This window comes from Colobus angolensis, unplaced genomic scaffold, assembly GCF_000951035.1.
Source record: "Colobus angolensis palliatus isolate OR3802 unplaced genomic scaffold, Cang.pa_1.0 Scaffold157, whole genome shotgun sequence".
Taxonomy (NCBI): domain Eukaryota; kingdom Metazoa; phylum Chordata; class Mammalia; order Primates; family Cercopithecidae; genus Colobus; species Colobus angolensis.
Window position 1 is genome coordinate 2,422,186 of NW_012114677.1, and position 18,366 is coordinate 2,440,551.

The window sequence follows — 18,366 nt, forward strand, 5'->3', positions numbered from 1 at the left end:
GCCACTGCACTCCAGCCAGGGCCACAGAGCAAGACAATATCTCAAAAAAAAAAAAAAAAGTAAAATTACGATGATCAATATGCTCTACTAGAAAAAGGAGGCAGCAGGCGAGAGCAGACGGTAACATAAGCAAAGAGATGGACACTCTGGAAGGACAAGGCCGCTGAAGCACAGGAGATGCGAGGCGGAAATGCAGAGCGCCGCGGCCCGTCTGGAAGGAGAAACGCAGAGGGAACCACGAGCGGAGCGTGGAGCGAGCGGAGCGGAGAGACAGATCCAGAAGGTGCCAGCGGGCGGCGGGTGCCGGGAGGAGCCGAAAGAGCGAAGGGGAAGACATGTTGGAAGTAATAATGGCTGAGATTTGCCAACATTATTGACAGACACCAAACCGCACGTCTAGGATGCTCAGTGGCTGTGAAAAAAGACAAATGCCAAAAAAACGGATCCTAAGGCACGTCATATTCAAACTGCACAAAACCAAGCTGAAAACCTCTAGGGAAGCTGGGGGTGGGGGAACATCTGACCAAGAGTGGAAGCAGACGTTGAAAACAGCTCATCAGAAACGATGCAAGCAAGAGGAGAGTGCAATGAAGTATTGGAAGCGTTGAGAAAAAAATGTGCTAACTTATAATTCTATATCCAGTAAAGTTCTCCTTCAGAAGTGAAGGAGAAATAAAGACTTTCTCAGATAAACAGAAACTGAGGAATGTGTTACCAGTGGTCTGGCCCTGCAGAAAATGTTCAAAGAAGTTCCTTGGAAACAGGAAGAATGAGATAGATCAGAAACTCGCATATGCGTGAAAAAAGGAACAGCAGCAGAAAACAAATAAATGACAGGAAAGTAACATATTTTCTTTTTCTTAATTTCTCTAATAACTATTTATTCAAAGTAATAATAGTAACACTATATTACATGATTATAGCACATGGATGAGTAAAATAAATGACAGAAATTTTGTAAGTGTGGAAGTGAGAAATTGTAGGTACATTGCTGTAAGATAGCTGCACTCTAGTGAAGCAGTATAAGGCTATTTGGAAGAGGGCTTAGAGTAGTCATAAATGATTATTGCAAATTCTGGGGAAATGCTAAATTTTTTTTAGAAAAACAAGTATAGCCGGGCGCGGTGGCTCACGCCTGTAATCCCAGCACTTTGAGAGGCCAAGGCAGGTGGATCACCTGAGGTCAGGAGTTCAAGACCAGCCTGACCAACATGGAGAAACCCTGTCTCTACTAAAAATACAAAATTAGCCGGGGTGGTGGTGCATGCCTATAATCCCAGCTACTTGGGAGGCTGAGGCAGGGGAATCGCTTGAACCTGGGAGGCAGAGATTGTGGTGAGCTGACATTGCGCCATTGCACTCCAGCCTGGGCAAAAAGAGCGAAACTCTGTCTCAAAAAGAAAAAGAAAAACAAGTATAACTGATAAGCTAAGAGAGGAGAGAGTATGGGATAAGATGTTCGATTAAAACCAGAGAAGGCAGAATCACAAGGTCAAGAGCAAGACTCTGTCAAAAAAAAAATAGATTTTGAACTAAATAAGAGTAAAAATACACAACCTATCAGAATTTGTCAGGTGCAGGGAAAGAAGTGCTTGGAGGGAAATTTATAGTATTGAATGCACATAATAAAAAAGAAGAAAGATCTAAATCAATACTCAAAGCTTAAGAAACTAGAAAAAGAACTTCAAATTAAGCCTAAAGCAAGCAGAAGAAAATAAATAATAATTATGACAACTCTATGCCTCAAAATTTGATTTTAACTTAGATGAAATAGACTGATCACTAGAAAGACACAAACTACCAAGACTCACACCAGGAGAATTAGAAGAATCTGAAGAGTTCTCTAAGTATTAAAGAAATTGAATCAACAATTAATAATCATCCAAAAAGAAAGCACCAGTCTCTAATGGTTTCACTGGTGAATCTGACCAAACATTGAGGAAAGATATTATGTCAATTCACTACAATCTCTTCCAAAAATAGAAGCAGAGGGAGCACTTCTATCTTATTCAATGAGGTCAAAATTATCCTAATAGCAAAACCAGATAAAGACATTATAAGAAAGAAAAACTACAGACCAATGTAGCTCACGAATATAGATGCAAAAATTCTTTTTTTTTTTTCCTTTTTTTGAGATAGAATCTCACTCTGTCGCCCAGGCTGGAGTGCAGTGGCGCGATCTTGGCTCACTGCAACCTCCACCTCCCGGGTTCAAGTGATTCTCCTGCCTCAGCCTCCTGAGTAGCTGGGACTACAGGCACCTGCCACCACGCCCAGCTAATTTTTGTATTTTTGGTAGAGACGGGGTTTCACCATGTTGGCCAGGATGCTCTCGATCTCTTGACCTTGTGATCTGCCCGCCCCTCAACCTCCCAAAGTGCTGGGATTACAGGCTTGAGCCACCGTGCCCAGTGTGTAGATGCCAAAATTCTTAACAAAACATGGCAAAACCAATTTAACAATGTATGAAAATAAAAATTACACTACATGACCAGGTGGCATTTATTCCAGTTATGCAAAGCTCATTCAAAATCTGTTCAAAAAACACATGATGTTATCAATCAATACAGAAAACAATTTGAAAAATCCAACATTCATTCAGAATAAAAACACTTAGCAAACTAGAAATAGAGGGAACTTCCTCAACCAGATTTTAAAAATTCAGCAAAAATCCTAGAGCTAAAGACATTCTTTTTTTCTTTTCTTTTCTTTTCTTTAGAGAGTGTCTGTTGCCCCGGTTGGAGCGCAGTGGCGAGTTACTGGGACTGCTGGCACACACCACCATGCCTGGCTAACATTTTTGCATTTTTTGTGGAGACAGTGTTTTACCATGTTGCCCAGGCTTGTCTCAAGCTCCTGGGCTCAAGCTATCTGCCTGCTTTAGCCGCCCAGCATGCTGGGATTACAGGCAAGAGCCACCGCGCTGGACAATGTCATTCTATTTTTTTGTTTTGTTTTGTTTTTCAGATGGAGTTTCACTCTTGTTGCTCAGGCTGGAGTGTGATGGCACAATCGTGGCTCACCGCAACCTCCGCCTCCCAGGTTCAAGCGATTCTCCTGCCTCAGCCTCCTGAGTAGCTGGAATTACAGCAGTGTGCCACCACGCCTGGCTAATTTTTTGTATTTTTAGTAGAGACGGGTTTCTCCATGTTGGTCAGGCTGATCTCAAACTCCCGACCTCAGGTGATCCAACCACCTCGGTCTCCCAAAGTGCTGGGATTACAGGCGTGAGCCACCACGCCTAGCTGGGAGATGTCATTCTTAATGGTGAGAAAGTGGGTGCTTTCACCTAAGATTGGGAATAAGGTAAAGATGTCTCCTTCCTCTCACCACTCACACTCAACATTATACTTGAAGTCCTAGCTAGTGCAAAAAACAAGAAAAAGAAATACAATGTATATAGATTGAGAGGGAAGAAAACTATCTTTGTTTGCAGATGACATGATTGTATAGGTAAAAACACCAAATAATCAGTAAAAAAACTCGTGGCTCAGTGCAGTGGCTCATGCCTGTAATTCCAGCACTTTGGGAGGCTGATGTGGGCAGATCACCTGAGCTCAGGAGTTTGAGACCAGCCTGGCTGTCTCTACTAGAAATACAAAAATTAGGCAGGTGTGGTGATGCACATCTGTAGTCTCAGTTACTTTGGGAGCCTGAGGCAGGAGAATCACTTGAACCTGGGAGGCAGAGGTTGCAGTGAGCCGAGATTGTGCCACTGTACTCCAGCTTGGGTGACAGAGTGAGACTCTGTCTCAGAAAAAAAAAAAAAAAAAAAGTGTGTTTCTGATGGCTGTGTGTGGGGCTGCGGTCAGGGCCTCATGGGTCCCCCAGGAGCTGGGATGCTTGGCTGGCCTGCCCCGGCCACACAGCCCAACAGACCTCAGTTTTAAAGGTGTGGCTGTGACAGTACTTGGTGGGCCCCCTGGACATGACCAAGGAGAAAGTAAGGCCTCAGGCACTCAGGGACCCCCTGCCCGGCCTGGCCTGGCTCCTGCGCTGACCGCCTCACCCTCACCTCTTCTCTGCCCAGGATACAAAGTTAACATACAGAGGTCCATTGCTTTGCTTTATAACAGCAATGAACAATTGGAACTTGAAATTAAGAACCCAATATCACTTACTTTACCATGGGAAAATGAAATACTTAGGTACAAATCTAATAAAATTATGAATTTGTATGCAAAAACTGCAAAATTCTGATGAAAGAAATTGAAGATCTGAATAAATGAAGAGATATTCTGTGTTCATCAATTGGAAGATACAGTATTTCTAAGACGGCAATTTTTCCCAACTTGATCTACAGATTTAATATAGTCCCGGCCGGGCGCGGTGGTTCAAGCCTGTAATCCCAGCACTTTGGGAGGCCAAGACGGGCGAATCACGAGGTCAGGAGATCGAGACCATCCTGGCTAACATGGTGAAACCCCGTCTCTACTAAAAACTACAAAAAACTAGCCGGGCGACGTGGCGGCGCCTGTAGTCCCAGCTACTTGGGAGGCTGAGGCAGGAGAATGGCGTGAACCCGGGAGGCGGAGCTTGCAGTGAGCTGAGATCCGGCCACAGCACTCCAGCCTGGGTGACAGAGTGAGACTCCGTCTCAGAAAAAAAAAAAAAAAAAAAAAAAAAGATTTAATATAGTCCCAATTACACTACTAGTAAGCTATTTTGTGGATATTTACAAACGGACTCTAAGGTTTATGTGGAAAGGCAACAAACCCAGAATAGCTAGCACAATACTGCAGAAGAAAGAAAATTAGAGTGCTGACATCCCCAACTTCAAGACTTACTCTAAACCTACAGTGATCAAGACGGTCTATGGTCTGGTATCATGGACGAATAAACACACACGACAGTGGAACAGAATAAAGAGCTCAGGAATAGACTCACCAACAGGGCCACCCGATCTTTGACAAAAGAGTAAAAGCAATACAATGGAGAAAAGGTGGCCTTTATCAACACATGGTGCTGGATCAACTAGACTTCCACATGCCAACAACAACACAAAAAATTAATCTAGATGCAGACTTTACACCTTTCAGAAAATGAATCACACATCTAATGTAAAACAAAAATCTATACGACTTCTAGCAGACAATAAGAGAAAATCTAGGTGACCTTGGGTTTAGTGATGAGCTTTTAGATACAACACAAAATACAATCCATGAAGGAAAAAAAATACTAAGTTGGATTTTTTTTTTTTTTCGAGATGGAGTCTCGCTCTGTCGTCCAGGCTGGAGTGCAATGGCGCGATCTCAGCTCACTGCAACCTCCGTCTCCCAGGTTCAAGCGATTCTCCTGCCTCGGCCTCCTGAGTAGGTGGGATTATAGGTGCCCACCACCACGCCCAGCTAATTTTCATATTTTTTTAGTAGAGATGGGGTTTCACCATCTTGGCCAGGCTCGTCTCGAACTCCTGACCTCAGGTGATTGGCCTGCCTTGGCCTCCCAAAGTGCTGAGATTACAGGCATGAGCCACCATGCCTGGCCAATTGGACTTTATTATAATAAAATTTAAAACTATTTTGCAAAATACAGTGTAAGGTGAATTAAAAGACAAGCCACATCCAGGTAGAAAATATTTGCAAATCACTCTTCTGTTTTTGTAGAGATGGGGTCTTGCTATATTGCCCAGGTTGGTCTCAAATTCCTGGCCTCAAGTGATTCTCCCGCCTCAGCCTTCCTAGAGAGGGGAGCCACTGCTCCTGGTCTCAGCATCACCTTTTTTTTTTCTTTTTTTTTTTTTTGAGATGGAGTCTCGTTCTGTCGCCCAGGCTGGAGTACAGTAGTACGATCTCAGCTCACTGCAGGTCCTGGGTAGGAGGACCTGAGGAGGAGAACCCAGCTCCTGGGTTCAAGCAATTCTCCTGCCTCAGCCTCCCAAGTAGCTGGGGCTACAGGCATGCACCACCATGTCTGGATAATTTTTTGTATTTTAATAGAGACGGTTTCACTGTGTTGCCCAGGCTGGTCTCAAACTCTTGACCTCAGGTGATCTGCCTGCCCCGACCTCCCCAAAGTGCTGGGATTACAGACATGAGCCACCACACCCGGCCTGAGCATTACTTTTGAATACAAGTTTAATTTTCTCATGCCAGAGGCAGGGCTCAGTCACCCTTGACAGTTTCCAGTTCTACACCTAAATGGCTCAAGTTGATAGCAGCCGTAAGAACTTAGAGGCGTCTCTCCTGCCCAGAAGCCTGGGCTCCCCACTTCTCCCCCTTTCCTTTAGAAAAGGCCGTTCATACATTTGCCCATGAACTTAAGGGACACGCTCTCTATTCCCTCATGTTTGCTCTGCCTGACTTGCCATTTCTGCCTCCTGTGAACTGTGGACCCCCAGAAAAACATCACAGAGCTGCCCTCCTACCATCCTGGGCAGCACAGCAAGACTCTGTCCCTAAAAAAAAAAAAAAATTACCCAGGTGTGGTGGGGCATACCTGTAGTCCCAGCTACTTGGGAGGCTGAGGCAGGAGAATTGCTTGAATCTGGGAGGCAGAGGTTGCAGTGAGCCGAGATCGCGCCATTGCACTCCAGCCTGGGTGACAGAGTAAGACCCTGTCTCCAATAAAGAAATAAATAAGTAAATAAAAATAAAACTCTTTAAATGATAAGAAAACAAATAACCCAATCAAACAGGGCAAAAGATCTGAACAGACAACTCACCAAAGATTAAGACGTACAGATGGCAGATATGTAAATGAAAAGACGTGACATCATCTGTCATTAGGGGATTGTAAATTACAACAATAATGAGATGCTACCATACACCCATCAGATTGCAGTTCCACCAAATGCTGGTGAGACTGCAGAGCAGCGGGAAATCTCACTCATCACTGGTGGGAAGGAACAGAGCAAGCTGCCTTCTGGCCTCAGGAAGACTGAAGGCAAAAGAAACTCTTCATCAACCCCATATTCTACTCGTTGACACTGTTCTCCATGGGGTGTGGGTGAACAATCCTGACATGGCTATACCCCTGCACTAGAATCAGACAATTAAGTGCCTGGGCGGAGGACGGCTCCCAGGCATTCCACTGTTGGATGGGAATTCACAGAGCAGCAAGAGGAAGAAGCCAGAATGAGCTGTGCTGTTGTGGACCAGGGCTGGAGACGTCAGCCCGAGCGCAATGGTCACGTGCAGGAACATTTGCAGCTCTGTGCACACTCAGGGGACACGCAAGGGCTGGCAGAGCATGGCTGCCTCTCGCTGTGCTGGCCGAGACGGCCTGGAAGCAGCGACCCCTGCAACCAGCACTGCCGGCCCCCAGGCCACAGCTCCGGTTACTGCTTCCAACAGAAGGAGCCGGGCTCCCTGGAGAAGTGGCTGATGGCAAGACCAGGACAGGAAATACACAATGAGTGGGGGCATCCAGTAGAGCTAAAAATCGAGGAATTTCAAAACCAAGCCAGGCTGAGCGCAGTGCCTCACACCAGTGATCCCAGCACTTTGGGAGACTGAGGTGGGCAGATCACTTGAGGTCAGGAGTTGCAGACCATCCTGGCCAACATGGTGAAACCCTGTCTCTACTAAAAATACAAAAATTAGCCGGGCGTGGTGGTGCACACCTGTGATCCCAGCTACTTCGGAGGCTGAGGCAGGAAATTGCCTGAACTTGGGGACAGGGGTTGTAGTGGGCTGAGATGGACCCCATCTCAAAAACAAAACAAAACAAAACCAAAATAAAAAACACACAAAAAACCAAAACACAAGCCAAAGCAAAACCCCACAGTGATGGGGTCATATAAAAAGAGCACAGGAGCCAAGCAGAAGAGCTCCCAGTGGCCAAAGCTGGACTCACATGAGCAAGAAAATAAACAAAACCGTGCTGAATTATAACCTAAGCATACAATACTCCTAAATCCAGACTGACATAAATAAATGGTTGAATAAATTAGTAAATGGGGAGAGGAGACAAACCTCTCATACAAAATAATTCCAGATAAATTACACAGATGGTCTCCCTGGTCCCTGGTTCCCACAGCCCTGGCCTGTGGGAGGCCTGCTTGGATTGGGGCTGCTTGGTCAGGGGCCCTGCCAGCCTTTCCAGACTGCCCCTGAGGCAGGCCTGGGGCCAGGAGGAGGCCCCTAAACCCTGCAGATGCTGAGATAAAGACCTCAGCCTCTCACCACGTTCAGCAGGCTCGCACCAGGTGACCAGAGCCAGGCAGCGTCCGCAGGCAGAACAAGACACGGGGAAGGCAGGAGGTGACCCGCCGTCTTTACAGTTCTCCTTTGTGGCTCAGCCCCAAGGCCACCGTGTGGACGGCTTCCCAGCCCCAACATAGAGCCTCCTTCCCCCGGCCCACTCACTATCCATCCAGGTCTCCCCTGAGCCAGGGTCTTAGACCGGAGGACCACCTGCCCTGGAGGTCACCCCCCTGCGTTTTCCCACACACCTTGGCACACCTGACTCCATAAGGTCCTTGGGCCTCCCTCCCCAAAATCTCAGCCAGAGCCGGACCTGCCCCTGTACCCTCTCAGCCAAGGCCGGACCTGCCCCCATACCCTCTCTCAGCCAAGGCTGGATCTGACCCCGTGCCCTCTCTCAGCCAGGGCCGGACCTGCCCCCGTACCCTCTCAGCCAAGGCTGGACCTGCTCCCATGCCCTCTCTCAGCCAAGGCCGGATCTGCTCACTCATCACTCACGCTGGCTCCTCCCAAGGTGGTCAGGGGCAGCCTCTAGGAAGGGTGCCCCTTTCCCCCTCTGCAGGTGCCTCACACCCGCTCTGGCCAGATCGCAGGCAGGTGGCAGATGCGTCTGGCCGTTGCAGCTCAGCACAGCCACAGAAGCCGTGGGGCCTCCTCTCCCGGGAGCAATGCCCACCCCGGGACCTGTGCAGGTGAGCACAATACCACCTGCCACCACCGGCCTCTGCGCAGGCAGCGAGACGGGCGGAGCCGTGCTCAGCGTGTGGTACCTGGCCGCGGCGCGTCTCGCAGTTGTGGAGGTAGCTCAGGTGATAGATCTTCAGGTCCAACGTGGCGAAATTCAGGTACTTCAAGAACACCTGAAACGGGAATTGCCACAAGAGGAGTTAAAATTCCAGCTTTCAGACATGTGCCCCCGTGGGTATTTTGCAGGAGAAACATGCCCTCCTGAGGCTGCCCAGACATGCCGGGAAGCTGTGCCCAGCACACAGACATGGACTGGCACACGCAAGCTCAGGTGCACAGGGCGGGCACGCAAGCTGTCTCTCTCTCTGTCTCACACACACACACACACACAGGTGTGCGCAGACACACAGGAGCACACGGATGTGCGGACGAGCATGTAGAGCCCAGCAGCCCAGCAGACACGCAGCACAGAACACGTGGGCAGGCAGGCGGGCAGGCGGGCAGGCAGGCAGCGGGCAGGCAGGCAAGGAGGCAGACATGTGGCTGCCCAGGTGCCCCCTGCACTCACGTCTTCGTCTTCACTGGTGAAGAATGGGCCGTTGAGCTTGTTCACCGCCATGATCACCGCCACGACGTCTTTGCCATTCATGATGGGTGTGGCCAGGATATTCTTTGTCTTGTAGTCAGTGAGCTCGTCAGCAAATGAGCTGAAGTGAGGGCACTGCCGCAGGAGAGGAAAGAGGCTAAAGAGGCTATTGCTGCGTGGGCCTGGAGCCCGCACCACTGGGGTTGCTGCCAAACTCTGCGGAGGCCGCTGCCCTCCAGGTGTGAGGCGCCCGGGGACCCTGCTGGGCACTGGAACGTGGCCACTGGGCGGTGAGAGCTGGGCCTGTCCCTGTGACTCCAGCCTGGCTCCGTGCACCTCTGTGCGGAGGACGCTGGTGCCCCCCAGTGCTCAGTCCAGCAGACCTATACAGGCCTCACGGGTGGCCCCACCCTGCCTGGCACCTCCCGTGCCGTCCCACACCTGCCACCCTCCAGCAGCACTGGGCCTCCTGGATGCTTGTTGAGCCTGCCTGCTTACCTTGTCCCTGAAGCCTCCTGGTGTCCGCCACCCTCTCCTGCCTTCAGCCCCCTGCAGGACACTCCTACACTCTTCCCCGAGAGACAGCCCTTGGTAGGATGCGGGATGAGCCCATTCTGATTGCGGGCTTGTTCGTGGGACACTTTAGCCAGGGCAGGTGCAGCTGGCAAGCCGGGGTGGGAGACCTGGCAGCCCTGGGGTCTGGACGCTACCCCTCTGGCCTCCCAGGCCCACACTCCCAGGGGTCTGCTCCCTGGGGTCTGGGGCCCACTGTGATGAGAACTTTGCCTGCCTCTGGCTCCTGGGGGCTCCCCACCCACCCTCACTCCTACCCTCACTCCCACCAGATTCACAGCAGCCCCTCCTCTCTTTGGTTTTAGGTTCCGGCCCCCCCAAGGAACAGGTCAGCTGAGCTCTGCCTCGGCCCAGACGCACTGAGGGTTACTGAGACCAGGCACCCCCAGGCGACCAGGATTCTGTTCTTCAGAGAGTTGAATGTGACCCCAGACCCTCCTCTTACTTCCTGGTTCTGACATTTGTTTACATGAGGCCAGGGTGCCCTGGGGCGGTGACCCAGATCAATGGCTCCCGGGTCGGCCCTGCTGGGGTCTGGACTTCCCACCTGTGCGACCTGCAGCAGGCACAGGGCAGTTCTATGGCCTTCTCCTCACTAGTCCATGAGGCAAAAATAACAGGCTCTGCCCTCAGCCACTGCACCAGCTGAACGGGAGCTCCTGGGATGCGCCTCACATCTCGTGCTGTTTCTAGGGACGGCAGCCCTGCAGCAGCAGAGGGCAGACTCCTCGCAACTTCCCTCCACCCCCTTCCCCAGAGGAAGCCTGCTGGGGGCTGGCCGAGGTGCCAGAATGCTCCTAAATGGCACCCATCCTTCCTGCTCCTCCTCTCCTGATTCTTGGAGATGCAGCTGCTGCCCATAGCCATGTGGGCTGGCGTTGAAGGAAAACCAGTGTTTAAAAGATGGTGCGGCAGGAAGACGGGTGAGTGAGCCCTGGCAGGGGTGGCAGCATGGGCAGTGGGGGCAACATCCCTTTACTGGATCTGAAGCAGAGGGGTGGTCCCTGAGGGAGGGCTCATCTCACCACCTGCATCCCCTGAGGGCTCATCTCTGCACCTGCATCCCCTGAGGGCTCATCTCACCACCTGCATCCCCTGAGAACTCATCTCGGCACCTGCATCCCCTGAGGGCTCATCTCACCACCTGCATCCCCTGAGGGCTCATCTCGGCACCTGTGTCCCCTGAGAGCTCATCTAGGCACCCGTGTCCCCTGAGAGCTCATCTCAGCACCTGTGTCCCCTGAGCCAAGCACAGCACGCTCCTGCCTGCTTGTTGTGGTGCCTGTTGTGCCTGTGGCGGTTTGGACAGTGTCTCCCCCACCAGCTGTGAGTGCGACAGTGGCCACCATGTGTGCTCCCTGCTGAATTCAGATTCTCTGTGACTGTTTCCCTCCCTGTCTACCTGGAGTCCAGCCTTTTAACCCATCCCTTGCCAACCTCACTGACACTCTCACTTGGGGTCCTTCCCTGGCTGCTGATCATCACAGCATGACACCTGGACATAAACCAGCAATTCTGGAGAGAGCACAGCGTGACCCTGAGACAGCGCCACACAGATCCACACAACATGACCCTCATAACCCTCAGGTGGCACCACACGGATCCCCACAAAAGGATGCTCAGACGGTGCCTCCTGGGTCCACATGTGATCCTCAGATGGCATCACACAAGATGACCCTCAGATGGTGCCACACGCAGATCCACAGTGACCCTCAGACAGTGCCACACGGATCCACACAGCATGACTCTCAGCTGATGCCACATGGATCCACACAAGGTGACCCTCAGACGGCGCCACAGGGATCCACACAACGTGACCTTCAGATGGTGCCCCATAGTCACACAGGCTACGGTTGATGAATGTTCAGCCTCACATCTCTTGCCAGCCTTGTCTCTACCAGTTTCTTCCTGGATCTCAGACCTGACTGTCACTTCTCTCTGCCCCACACATTTTCACAAAGAAAGTATGGGAACAGCCACAGACCCTTCCCACCTCTCTCGTGGCCTGCCCTCCACCCAAGAACCTCACACTATTTGTCACCTTCTCTTCTTCATAGTCTCTCCCCATCCTGGGATTTAAGTGCACTCGGGACTCTGTAAAATGCTCTCTCAGCCCGTGCGTCTGCCGTCCTCTCTCCTTCAGAGCTGCTCCTGCATCCCTTGCCTTCCTGGTCTCAGCAGGTGCCTGGCTCCATTTCAGCTCTCCCAGCTGAGGTGGGTGGGCTGCAGTTACCATCCTGATGCCAACAGCCTCTCTCCTTCACCGCTGACCCCATTCACTCCCTGGTCCTTCCAGGCCTGTGCCAGATACACCCTTGGCCCCAGCACTGAGACCTTCACCCTGAGGTTTTGTGACTGCAGCCCCTTGGTGTCTCCCCAGCCCCCACACCCTTAGGAGCAAGGGGAACAGCTCCTTAGAGGTCCAGAGCGGGCAGCCAGAACTGGGGCTTGGCCACCGCGGAGGTTCTGCCAGAAGCTATGCTCCTCCGAGCAGATGGTTTTGAGTGAGGTTGCCCCTCGTTCCTCCTTCCCTGTACCTTGTCAGGCCTCTGGGAGCAGCTGGTCCAGTGACCTCCCAGGAACATCTGTACCAAGCCCCGGCTTGCACTCTGCCCTCCTCAGCTTCCCCGACACCACAGGGAATGTTTACTTTTTGTAAATCTGCCATCAAGACTGCGAAGAGTCCCACATGGAAACATCCGGCCACTCTCTCACTGACACCGGCTCTCCTTTCCTCAGCGTCTGGTCACTCTGCTGCCCATGCATGGATGGGCCCTTGGTACCAGCCAGGCCGCAGCCACCCTGGTCCCAGCTTGGCTGGTGCAGCTTCCAGCCTCAGTAGCTCCCTTCCCCGCCCCTGTTGGCCCAGCAGCCCGACCCCAGCCCAGCCTTCACTTCCTGGGATGACAGCCCTGCAAACTCCCCTCAGCCACGGGGACGGACGCTCGGCCTCTCCGTCTGACTGCCAGCTTCGAAATTACCCGTTGTGAAATGCAGCCACACATGGTGAAGATTAACACGTGGCTTCCGCCGTCCCCCCCGTCCCCCCTCTCTGGTGCCCTCTGGGCTCTGTGTCCCCTGCAGTGATGCTTGGCTGGGGGGTCCTTGCCTGCTGGTCTCTTCCTGTCCACTGTCCAGTCCGGGCTTCCCCAGAGCCTCCTGGTCAGTCGTGCCAGGAGCCTCACCTGGGAGCGGTGACAGCTGTGGACTGTCAGGCTCCTGGGAACCCCCTGCATCTGCTCTGCCTCTAGCAGGCCAGGGGGCTGTGTGTGCTCACACAGCCGAGCCGCTGGACCTGGCTCTGGGGCCTTCACACCCACTGTGGCTTCTCCAAAGCACCCCCAACCCTCCGTTCCACTGCCCAAGCCCCCCGCCTCCTCTGCCGTCTGTGCTCAGCATGGCTGACGGCCGGTCCTGCCGCCCTCCTCCGTCTCCAGGTTCCCACCCAGCCCGTGTTCTCAACGCTTCTGCTCTGTCCAGCCTTGTACTGACCACCACAGGACTGAGTCCAAGGGTCTTGATTGCTGGCGACGTGCAGGACCCTGTGATGAGGTGTTTTGGGACAGGGGTCAGGGGACTCACTAGGGTCCCGGGACGGGCCTTCGGGGTGGGTTCCTGTGACAGTCCCAGGGAGAGGAGCTGGAAGAGGGGTGGAGGGTGAGGCTGCATGTGCAGCACTGCGGGTTCGTGGCTGTTCGGCTGGGGCTGGGCTCAGAAACCGCTGCAGAGTCAGAGCCGGGGTGTGAGTCCTGCCCTGCCACTTGGTGGCTGTGGCCGTGCCCCCGCCAGTCCGCCAGGATCTTCCATCCCAGCTGCCCCCGCTGTGAACTCTTGCAGGTCTGAGGAGCCACAAAGGGGTGATGGCGGGGCCTCCCCTCATCAGGTGTGGGCGGCGTCCCTGCCCGGGGAGCACAGCGGCGGACGGGGAGAGCCGTGCTGTCTCACAGGCCCACTCACTCCTACCTCTCTGCACCCGACCTGTGCTTCCTTCCTGCCGAGAGGCTTGTCTGGGGGCCGTGGACACTGGGTGGCTGGGCAGGGCCTCTCACCCGGCTGCCCCGTTGGCTTCTGACATGTTGGGAGGGATAGAGGAGGGCCTGGTGTCCACCTTCTGGGACCTGTGGTTCCTGAGCCCAAGGTTTTAGGGTTCACAACCCATGCCCAGGCCTGGGCCGGGCTCCAGGCAGGTTGTGCTCCGTCCCGAGTCCCGGCAGCGCCCTCCTTGTGCAGGCCCTGGGGTCAGCCGTGTCTCCCCAGGGGATGCCGTGACACAACAAGCGTAGTTCTGGGAGCAGACAGGGCCTTGGAGCCATCAGCTGAAGCCCTGCACCTCCCAGAAGCCGGTCCCACGTGGCCTGGCACTGCCTGGGCTCCCTGTAGGCCCGAGAGTGTGAGCCCTGGGCAGCCCCTCCCTCCGTGGTGGCTCCTGGGACAGGCCCCTGGGGACAAGAGGGCCCACAGGCCAGGCTACTGCAGCCTTTGCCTTGGCCTGACACTCTCAGCTCCAGGAGGACGGACGCTCGCAGCTCAGGGAGGAGCTGGTTCCCTGGGGCCTCCAGCCCTGTGCTCAGGAGCGGGCTGGTTCAGCCACTGCAGCTCCCTTGCGAGGCAGACATTATTTCCCCAGTGTAAACAGGGAGACAGGGCTCAGGTGGGCGAGGCTCTGGTGGCCCGGGTGTGGCATGCAGGCCACTCACGCCCCGTCTCAGGGACTCTCGCACCACAGCCATGTGCTGCTCTCCCAAAACGGCTGCTGTGGCTCACACCCCCCGAAGAGGGCTCAGTGGGCCAGACTGAGGTGTGCTCTGCCTCAGTCTCCCCTTCTGTAAACTGAGACGTGAACCCAGAAGCCCACCCCTTGGCAGTGCTTAGGGTGCTGAGATGCACTTAATGAAAATTTGCATTTAATGAAAATTTGCTTTTTTTCTTTCGGCAATTTAGACTCAAGTCTCTGTTCCCTTTGTCTGAGATAACTAAGACTCCACAGAATGGAGGGCAGACACCACGCCCAGCCCCTCAGAGAGGTACCAGCTACATTGGGCAGGGGAGAGGCCTCAGGGGAGGTCAGTGCTGGGGCAGGTGCGGCCATGGCACGGGGAGTGGGGGTGGCAGGACCTGGAACAGCCCTGGGGAACAGGCCAGGCCGAGGGATGGACCTAGGACAGCCCAGCAGTTTGAGGGGGACCCGCAGAGCAGGGACGAGATACCATCAACTGGGTGGGGACAAAGGCGTGAAGGGGTGGTGGCAGCAGGGGATGAACTCCTGGCAGCAAGAAGGACACAGCCCAGGCTTGGGACAGACTCCTGGTGGCGAGAAGGACACAGCCCGGGCTTGGGACAGGGTGGGGACGAGAAGTTGTCTTGGGGATTGTATGCAGAAGGAGGGAAGGGAGAGAGGGAGGACAGCAGAAAAGGAGGGAGGAGGGCAGCAGCAGAGAGCGGGGAGAAGGGAAGAGGGAATAGGGGAGGGAGGAGGCAGCTAGTGTCCATGCCAGACACCACCACTGCGAAGTTTCCCAGCTTCCTGGTAACTTACGCTCCTGACGCATGATTGATTTGTAGGTGCCCCAGTTCTTAGGAGGGAGGTGGAGACGAAGGTAACCCCAGGGATTACTGAATCTAGGTCACTGCCTCGCCACTTGCTTACTGCCTTTGGGATAAGAGGATTGCCACTTCCGGCCTGGGGCGGTGGTTCACACCTGTTATCCCAGCACTCTGGGAGGCCGAGGCAGGTGGATCACCTGAGGTCAGGAGATCGAGACCAGCCTGACCAGCATGACGAAACTCCATCTCTACTGAAAATACAAAAATTAGCCAGGCACAATGGCGGGCGCCTGTAGTCCCAGCTACTCGGGAGGGTGAGGCAGGAGAATGGCTTGAACTCGGGAGGCGGAGCTTGCAGTGAACAGAGATCACGACACTGCACTCTAGCCTGGTGACAGAGCGAGACTCCGTCTCAAAAAAAAAAAGAGGATTGCCACTCCCTCCCCAGCTGCCTGGGAAGGAGGGACCACGCTTGCCCCTGGGCAAGCGACCTGGTGGATAATTCCCAAGACCCATCCAGCAAGAGGGGAGGCTGCCTGGGCCCCTTGCAGCCTCCTTAGCCGTGGGGACAGAAAAGGGGAGAGGAAGCTGGGGACTGGTGCGGGACAGGGAGAAGGGGCTTCTCCACCCCCCTTTCCTCGGAGCCTCCATGCCAGGTAGCCCCTCAGGGCCTTTCCAGGTCTCTGCTGGCCACTGCCCTCACCCAGTCTGGCAGGCACCTCACACCACGCTTGTTCTCCAATCCCACCAGGGCCGCCTCTGTCCTCAGGAAGCGTCTGCCCCAGCCTGTGCTTTGCATGGACAGGCCCTGGCCTTCCCGCCTTCAGTGACCCCAGCGAGCCTGTCTCAATCTCAGTCTCTCCTCCCTCCCCCGTCCCACCCTGGACCCCCGTGCTCAGTGGCTCCCAGGTTTGTCCTCCCCTGGCGGCCAGTGTTGGCTCCCATGGGATAAAGCTGCTTCTGCCACAGTGGGAACTTGGGGTTCCCCCGGCTCCCCTTCCTTTCTGGGTGTCTGCCCCACCTTTGACTGTGACCTCTTCTTCCCAAATCCCAAGGCAGGGCCTCCCTCCCAGCCCAGAGAGCCCTGAAGCCCCCACCTGGGCTGTCTTCCTGGAAGCCAGGGGTCCTCACATGACCTACACGGCCCCACCATGGGACGTGGATGCAGAATCAGGGACACCCAGGTTTGGGCCTGAGTCTGCTTCAGCCGAGGCTCCCAGACTCAGGTCTAACCAACTCAGTGGCCACACGATGTCAGCTTGAGCCAGAAGCTCTGAGCCGGAGAGGCAGGTGGCCAGGGCACAGTGCCGGGCAGGGGCTCTAGGTACTCGCTCCTCTGCACAGAACAAGCCTGTGCCCTGATAAGAGGCCTCCCTGGAGGCCTGAGTATCCGAGCTGACCCTCAGACACCTGGGACAGGTGCAGGAGATGCACACAGCCGCCTCCCCGAGGCTCCGCACAGACTCACCTCGTCCACATCCTTGACATTCACCATCTTCTTGGTCTGAGCCACGTGGCCCACGACCCCGATGTCCAGCGGGAAGACGATCTCGGAGTCGGGGGGCACCAGGCAGTCCTCCAGGACGCTGTCCGACTGCACGCTGAAGAGCCTGGTGGCCAGCTCGGCCACGCCATTGCGCTGGCGATACATGAAGAGGCTGCAGCGGTCGGCCTGCAGGAGGGTGCAGAGGCGCCGCAGGACCTTGAAGACCACGCGCTCCATGTTGATGTTCTCCTGCATGTCCTGCACCAGCTCCAGCAGCACCTCGCTCTCCTCCACCTGGCAGAGCTCCCGGAAGGTGTCGCAGTCCGGCGGGCACCCGTCCTCGCAGGCCGCAGCCACATTCTCGGGGCTCAGTTTCTTCCCAAAGTACTGGCAGGCGAAATCGGGGTTCTGGTCGAGAAAGCTCCGGGCCTGCTCCTCACTGAGGCTCATGGTGGCTGCCTGTCCCTGGAGACGCTGCTGCTCCCGGCATGCATGGACTCCCGGGAAAACCCTGTCCTCAGCAAAGTCTTTCTTAGTGAGATTAGGAACCCCGGGGGCGGGTCAGCTGACTCACTCCCACAAACGGGGGCCTGCGCTCCCTCTGCTCGGACCCCAGGACTTCCCACCTTCCAGGAAAACCAGACCCTGTGGAATGAGGGCTGGGAGTAACCGCTGGGGGACCTCCTGCCTGTTGCAGGGGTCATGGGCAACTGGGTGCAGGCATTTGGCTTCCAGCAGACCAAGCCCTGAGAACGAATTCCCTGAGGCGGTGATCCCACACACAGCAAGACACTCTCTGCCAGCGGAGCTGCCTGAGGGTTTGGGTTGGTCCCACAGGCGGCCCCAGGCCCTCCTGGGAGCCGAGACCTGGGCGCGGGTGTGCTGGGGAGGTGGTGGGGCCCTGGCCCTGCCTCCGGGAGACACAGTTCACCCTGTGCAGGGAGAGGGGGCTGGGGAAGCACACCCAGGACCCAAATGCCCAGAGGCCAGCAAGGGGACTCTGGATGTGGAGGTGGGACCACATGCACCTTCCCCCACGCTCTGAGGGATCCAGAGTCGCTAGTCAGCCTTTACCTGCTGTCAGGCCCCAGCCGGGACAAGCTTCGGGGTGACGCCGCTCTGAGGCCACATGGCTGTCGGTAGCAGGAGGACGGGGGCTGCCTGGCAATGAAGCCCGGCCTCTCCTCTCCGCTGTCACCGCAGCAAGCCCTGCCTGCTCCCACAGGACTCTCGGCTCCTGGGCCAGCTCCCCGCCGGCCGGCAGGGGTGATGTGGCTGGAAGCACCTTGGCTGGGTCTGGCATGGGCGCCAGCCTGGCGGGCGGGTGGCAGTGTTCCTAACTT

General features: G+C 54.8%; 1 protein-coding gene across 2 annotated transcripts in view; it reads right to left on the minus strand.

Annotated features, from left to right (window-relative positions):
• The window catches only part of PDE6B (phosphodiesterase 6B, cGMP-specific, rod, beta), a 42,072-nt gene extending 24,553 nt beyond the window's left edge, over positions 1 to 17,519 (minus strand). For both annotated transcript variants that reach the window (XM_011936806.1, XM_011936807.1), the window contains exons 1-3: positions 17,006 to 17,519; positions 9,403 to 9,555; positions 8,918 to 9,007 (exon numbers count right to left, since the gene is read on the minus strand). In XM_011936806.1, coding sequence (XP_011792196.1) covers positions 8,918 to 9,007; positions 9,403 to 9,555; positions 17,006 to 17,473 — 711 coding nt within the window. In that variant the 5' untranslated portion in view covers positions 17,474 to 17,519. The remainder of the gene's footprint in view (positions 1 to 8,917; positions 9,008 to 9,402; positions 9,556 to 17,005) is intronic.
• Positions 17,520 to 18,366: the final 847 nt, after the last annotated feature.